The following is a 7,226-nucleotide window of genomic DNA, read 5'->3' on the forward strand; positions in this document are numbered from 1 at the left end:
CATGCGGGCAGCACAAGAAGGGGTCAGGCAGGCTGATGAAGAGTGACGGCGGAGGGGGTGTTGGACGCTGAGTTCTGGTGGTGACCTGACTCTCCACCTCACTAACCACCAGACACCGCACAGCCCAGTGCTCTCTGTGGCTTGAATTTCAAAAACTCATCCATTCCGTGCCTTTTCAGACCATAAATGATGAAGACTTTATAAACAGGGGAGGTTAGTGGTGGGTGAATCTGAGAGGTCTTTTTAGGGAAGAGTTGATGGCCTTAATCCCGTTCCCTGGTGAGGGCTTTGCCCACTTGATCCCCCAACCCTGCCTGGCCTCCTGGGATACGGACAGAGCAGATTAGGTGACCCAGGCTCTCTTCTGGAGTCAGAGTCTGCATTCACATCCTGGATTGTGATCTTGGTCAAGAAGCTGACCTCTGTGAGCCTCAGCTTCTCCATCTGTAGAAGTTGGGGTATGTTGGTACTCCTAGTGGCTGTGAAACTGAAATTGATCATCCACTTATCTTGCATCCATGTATCTTGCTTAGCGCTGTTACTTAGACGTTGGTCATCCCCTTTCTTGTCATTGTCAGGGGTTCAGGCAGTCCCTGGAGGGCCCAGGTCTGGGGAAACTAGACCTGCAGCTCTTGGTCTCTTCCTCTCTCTCTGCAGACAATGGCGAGGAGCACTCCGAGGGAGGCCTGGTTGAGAACCACGTGGACGGGAACGTGAACTTGTTGGGAGGTGGAGGTGGTGCTGGTCGGAAGCCCCTCAAGTCCGGCATGAAGGAGCTGGCCGTGTTCCGGGAGAAGGTCACGGAGCAGCACCGGCAGATGGGCAAGGGTGGCAAACATCACCTCGGCCTGGAGGAGCCCAAGAAGCTGCGGCCACCACCTGCCAGGGTCAGAGAGGGTCGAGTCTGGCTGGAGGGGTGGGAGGACGGTCAAAGGGAGTGTCCCAGCAGGAGGGGTCGGGAGCATCACAGTGAGATCCATGTCCTGTGTGCCTACAGGCAAAGTACTTTCTGATTCCGCTGCTAACATTCAGTGTTTTTTCAGTCACATCAGTATTTCTTTGAGGGCCTCAGCATCTTTGGCTGTGAAATGGGCTGGACATATGGGTTCTTGAAGTCCCTCCCTTCTAAAGCCTCCACATTTCTGCTCGGCTTCATTGTTGTTGTTTAGTTGCTAAGATGTGTCTGACTGTTTTGTGACCCTTTGGACTGTAGCCCGCCACGTTCCTCTGTCCATGGGATTCTCCAGGCAAGAATACTGGAGTGGGTTTCTATTTCCTACTCCAGGGGATCTTCCCTGACCAGGAAGTGACCTGCATCTCCTGCATTAGCAGGCAGATTCTTTACTGCTGAGCTTCTGGGGAAGCCCTGCTTGGCTTTGAGATACAGGCCAAAAAAAAAAAAATGCCAGAGATGAAGATGGATCCATGGAGCTGGCGGGCTATAGTCCCTGGGGTCAAAAGAGTCAGATACAACTTAGCAACTACATCACCACCACTACCACTTGAACTTGCCCACCCTTGTTGCAGTACGCTGCCCTCACTCAGCTATCCCTCTTCCTCTTTCCAGCTCAGCTCTGCTGTCTTGTCCTTTGGATGGGTTTATGGAAGGGAATGATGGTTGGACCCCTGGATGGGGTAGAGATACCTGAATTCAGTGTTTGCAAGTAGATCCATTTTGACCCCCGAAAGGATGGAGGAGAGGAGGGAAGACTCACCTGCAGGCTGACTTTCTCTTGGAGTGGGGTGGGGCCTGGTGGTAAGGCAGTGAGCTTGCTGGGCTGGGTGTCAGAAGTTCCTGGTTCCACCAGCTAGCTGTGTGGCCTTGGGAAAGTGGCCTTGGGAAAGTGGCCTTCTGCACATGGGCTTCTTTCTGAAGCTGTGCCGGGGCTGGCGTTGCGTGAGCCCGTTCTCACTCTGAGCGTCCTCTCCATGCGCCTGTGCCCGCAGACCCCCTGCCAGCAGGAATTGGACCAGGTCCTGGAGCGGATCTCCACCATGCGCCTTCCCGACGAGCGGGGACCCCTGGAGCACCTCTACTCCCTACACATCCCCAACTGTGACAAGCATGGCCTGTACAACCTCAAACAGGTGAGTGAGGGTGTCCCAGGCACGGGTGGGCCTTGTTTCTGCCCCCCCCCACGCCGCCAGTAAGCCCCTGAGGTCTCAATGCTGAGCCTGAGACCAGTCTTCTTCGTGGAAGGGGGCGGGGATGCCAGCTGCCAGTCCAGGGAGGACGGGGGCGGGGCTTGTTGGCTTCAGTCCCTTCCGAGGCTGACTTCGCTTCCCCGGCTACCTGCCAGCAGTGGTTAGCATGAAAGGGAGCCTCTTGGAGAAGAGATAGGGCCTCCTAACAGTGCCTCTTGACTTTTACTGAGCATTAGAATCACCTGGAGGCAATTCTGGGGACCTGGCCGCCGAGATTGCCGTTCAGAAGGTCAAGTGGGGTGTGAGAGTTTGCATGTCTAACCAGCTCTCAGGGATGCTGATGGTCCCTGGACCCCACTTCCAGAATCACTGACTTAAACCATTGACCAGGTAGCATCTCTGGTTTTCCACTATCTCAGGGAATGGAGAAACACACTTGAAACACTACTAAAAACGGCAATAGAAGAGGGCTTCCTTTGGCTCAGCAGTAAAGAATCTGCCTGCCAATGCAGGGCACTTGGGTTCGATCCCTGGGTTGGGAAAATCCCCTGGAGAAGGAAATGGCAACCCAACTCCGGTATTCTTGCCTGGGAAATCCCTGATGGTCTACAGTCGTATGGGGTCAAAAGAGTCAGACATGACTTAGCAACTAAACAGTGACAACTCCATTAGTACATTGGAGAAAATTAAGAAAGTTTACATTTTTAAAAGAATAGAACCCTTTTTCCTCCCCCTTCCACTCTGTTCATATGCCTTTTAATGATCTATGTGTGTATGTGTATTTACCTAATCACATAGAGTTTATAGTGGTGATTGTTATCAGTTGCTTAATGTTGGTGGGTTGTCCTTTTACCTAGCCCACTGCTCACTTCCTCAAGCTCATCCCTTGTGTAGGGAGAAAAGGTCCGTGTGCATTTCACGTAAGGCAGGATTGAGAGAGTGTGGGCTCCACCAGCCATTCTGTTTTCCAGTGGAGGATCTGAGCCCAAGAACACACCAGGCTCCTCTAGGGAGCTTTAAAGAATACGAATGCCTGGGTCCCACCCCCAGACATCCGTATTTTGTGAGTCTGGGGGTGCTTTCTGGGCACTGGCTTTTCAAAGGCTCCCCTGGTGATCCTAGTGGGTATCGGAGCTGACTTAAAAGCTGGCTACGTGGGAACCTGCCTGGTGGTTCAGTGGCTAAGACTGCGCTCCCAATGCAGGGGGCCCAGGTTCAATCCCTGATCAGGGAACTAGATCCCACATGCTGCAACTAAGATCTGGCACAACCAAATAAAAAAATTAAAGAAAAGGTGGGTGTGTGGAGCCAGAAGATGGGGTACGGGGCTCTGCTGACCCCTCAGGGAATCTCATTTCCCCATCTTCTCAGCCCAGGCATCTTGTCCCTTGAAATATCAGTCTAACATTACAAGTTATTAGTTCTCACTTCTGCCCTCTAAATGTAAGCCAGCTACTTTGTTTGGAGCACCAAAGAAGCAATAGCGATCTTTTCTTCTGAACCTTATGGATAAACAGGGGATTTTTGAGAGGAATTGGCTCATGGGTAAGAGCAGGGATCCTGGGAGGGAAATGCCTGGGTTGGTGTACCAGCCATGGCTCTCACTAGGGGAATACCTGGGTTGGTGTACCAGCTGTGGCTCTCACTAGGGGAATGCTGGGGTTGGTGTACCAGCTGTGGCTCTCACTAGGGGAATGCCTGGGTTGGTATACCAGCTATGGCTCTCACTAGGGGAATACCTGGGTTGGTGTACCAGCTGTGGGTCTCACTAGAGGAATGCCGGGGTTGGTGTACCAGCTGTGGCTCTCACTAGGGGAATGCCTGGGTTGCTGTACCAACCGTGGTTCTCACTAGCTCTGTGACACTGGCCAAGTCTGTGCTTCCTTCTGACCATCTGTAAAATGGTAAAACATTGGTACCTAATTCGCAAGGTGATTGTGGGGATTGAATGAATGTATGTTAGATAGGAACTGTAAGCAAGCAGCATAGAGATTGCTTACACCACGCCTAGCATAGAGCGAGACCTTTTACCATTACGTGCATTCCCGGCCTCTGGTTACAAGTGAATCCATCCCGTACACTGGGTCGTCTGCTGGATGGGACCTCCCCACATGTGGGGGCCAAGCCTTTCTATTGAGGCCACCCCCAGCAGCCTTGCTAATAACCAGAGCGCAGTTCCTGGGCCAGCATCACCAGCGTCACACTGGAGCTTAAATGACGGTGCGGAATTGGCAGGCACACCCAGACCTCGGAACAGGAGTCTGCATTTCAGTGAGAGCCCCTTGTTTTTATCGGGGTGTCCTTTATGTCCTCCTCTTCTCTCTCCTTAGTGCAAGATGTCTCTGAACGGGCAGCGCGGGGAGTGCTGGTGTGTGAACCCCAACACCGGGAAGCTGATCCAGGGAGCCCCCACCATCCGGGGGGACCCCGAGTGTCATCTCTTCTACAATGAGCAGCAGGGGGCTCGAGGGGTGCACACCCAGCGGATGCAGTAAACCACGGCCAGCCGGTGCCTGGCACCCCCCACCCCCACCCCTCTTCCGAGCGGGCAGAGCATGGAGAGTGCATGCGTGGTGGGTGGGGGCGGAGCTTCCAGGAGTTCTGACACGTGTATTTATATTTGGAAAGAGACCGGCACCGAGTTCGGCACACCCCCCGCCTTCCCCCTCCCCAGCTGGAGATGCCTGCACCTTCCCTGCTCAAGGCCCTGCTGGGCAGGAAGGGGGTGGTTGCAGTGGCGGAGCTGGGGTAAATGTTTGGGAGAGGGAAAAAAAGAAATTTTTATTTTTGAACCCCTGTGTCTCTTTTGCTTAAGATTAAAGGAAGGAAAAATAAAGCTTGTGTGTCTTTTGCCTGAGTCTTTGGCCCCCGCTCCCGGTGAAAGAGGTTCTGAGGCTTGCCAGCCTCTTTCCCTCCAGCTTTGCCCTGACTGCGTGGGGAAGCCGGGCAGGCCAGCCTCGGGTTCCCATTCATAACAGAAATGAGATGGATGGGGTGGGAGGAAGTCCTGAATCCAGGTGGAGCCCCCCAGCACAGCCCTAGACGTCTGGCCAACCTCCCCTGCCCCTGGGTGGGCTCTGGGGGAGGAGGGGTGGAGCCCAGTGTCTCCTTCCATCTCACATTGAGATGACACTGCAGAGGAAGAAAGGGATCCTGGAAACTGGAATTGGGGTCCTCTGGCCCCCCAAATCAAGGAGAGCTCTCTTACCCTGAAGAAGACATGTAATCACCCCCAAGGGAAGTGAGTGGGGCTGTTGTGACCTCCGAGGAGCCAGACCTGCTTGCTGAGGGGCCCAAGGAGTTGTTGGACTCCAGAACAGCACCTCGTGGCTAAGGCGGAGGGACCAGGGAAAGGGCACAGACACAGGCCCTATTTCTGAAGCAGAATTCTGCCTGCTTGGTTCTGTTGGCACCTTCAGCCCGGGCCAATTTCAGGGGGCTCCCCACTTGGCCGGCTTCCTTAGTGGATCAGTGGTAAAGAATCTGCCTGCCAATGCAGGCAATGCAGGTTTGATCCCTGGGTTGGGAAGAACCCCTGGAAAAGGAAATGGCAACCCACTCCAGTGCTCTTGCCTTGGAGGATCCCATGGACAGAGGAGCCTGGTGGGCTACCGTCCATGAGATCTCAAAGAGTTGGGCACAATTTAGTGGCTAAACAACAACTCCACTTTGCAGGAGGTCACAGGGGAAGTGCTCGGTGCTCTCAGGCCCACTGTTCACACAGGGCCTCACTTTCCACAGCGCCCCTTCTGTGACATCGTATCCCTTCCTGCGTGGAGGAGGGGACCAGAGGCAGCCATGGCTGAGCCACCTTCCTCCTGATCAGCTACCTAGCAACTCAGGAAGGAGAGGCAGAAGGACACCTGGGGCCAGGCCTGGGGCTGAGACAAGCTTCACTTGGAGAAGGAATAAAAAGCAGGTCCCCCAAAGCAGGCAGATCCCCAGCCAGAGCCTCTGGGCTGTACCAGCTAGTGGCTGGCTACCCCGGAAATACGTTAAAGCTCAGTCCTCATGAATCCACAAATGAGGTGCTATTGTTAGCCCCACTTCACAGATAAGGAAAAAGGCCCCCAGCGTGCCTAACCTGCTCTGCCTGGGACTGGGACCCCTGACTCCTAGGTGGGTTTGCTGCTCAGCCCTAGGTTATACTGCCCTCTGTGGGCGAAAGGGGGGTGGTTGCTCCTGGAGAGTTTAGAGGGCTTCGGGCACCGGTTGGATCTGTGCCCTGTGGGTCACCAGTCCCTCCACGAGGGGTGCTCCCTTTACCCTTCTCCGATCCCCTCAGCTGTGGTTGGCAGCCGGTGGCTGCTGCCCTGGGTGGGGCAGCAGTTTTCAACTTGACTAATATTTGAATCGACTGGGGCACTAAAAAATTTCTCATACTGAGGCTGTGCCCCGCCATCAGAAATTCTGATCTGATTGGTCTAGAGTGGACCCCAGGCAAGGTGTTTTAATTAATTAATTTAATTAATTAAGGTTCTAGTGCTTTCCAGCCGAAATTGAGACACCTGGGTTTGAATTCTGTCCCACCACTTACTATTCGTTTGCCCAGAGCTACGTTACTCACCTTCTCTGAGCCTCAGTTTTCCTCACCTGTCTAATGGGGATGATTTCAGCCTCAACAGGGTTGATACCTAATGTCACCCAATTGATAACAGGGTGGTATCAATGTGAGACAACAGATGTGGTTGTGCTCCAGAAGCTATATGAGTGCACCAAATGACGGGTTAGGATGGGACCATTGCTGGGGTCAGTTCTCAGGCCAGCTCCCGTGCAGCAAGGTTGCTAACTCGCTTGGGTCCTTTCTGTTTTTTGCAGAGTTCTCCTGAGGATGCCACAGTCTCTTTTCCCATTTTCATGTCACTTGCCCACAGCCTCCTTGTACTTAAACCCTCTGAAGAGGTGGGTTTTTACGGGTGCGTGAGCACCCTTCTATGGGATCGCACAGAGTCGGACACGACTGAAGTGACTTAGCAGCAGCAGAGCACCCTTCTACTATGGCTCTCGCTGCAGGAAACACACTGACTGATAGTGTGACCTAGAAACCTTTTCTGAGGGAAAGCTTAATTGCACCCATGTGG

The 7,226-nt window shown here is 53.6% G+C and overlaps 1 protein-coding gene across 1 annotated transcript in view; it reads left to right on the top strand.

Moving 5' to 3' along the window:
- The window catches only part of IGFBP2 (insulin like growth factor binding protein 2), a 29,249-nt gene extending 24,268 nt beyond the window's left edge, over positions 1-4,981 (top strand). Inside the window, exons 2-4 of the mRNA XM_081578233.1 lie at positions 658-887; positions 1,948-2,088; positions 4,476-4,981. Coding sequence (XP_081434359.1) covers positions 658-887; positions 1,948-2,088; positions 4,476-4,640 — 536 coding nt within the window. The 3' untranslated portion in view covers positions 4,641-4,981. The remainder of the gene's footprint in view (positions 1-657; positions 888-1,947; positions 2,089-4,475) is intronic.
- Positions 4,982-7,226: the final 2,245 nt, after the last annotated feature.

This window comes from Giraffa tippelskirchi, chromosome 3 (genome assembly GCF_054371585.1).
Source record: "Giraffa tippelskirchi isolate mGirTip1 chromosome 3, T2T-mGirTip1v1.2.pri, whole genome shotgun sequence".
Classification (NCBI taxonomy): Eukaryota; Metazoa; Chordata; class Mammalia; order Artiodactyla; family Giraffidae; genus Giraffa; species Giraffa tippelskirchi.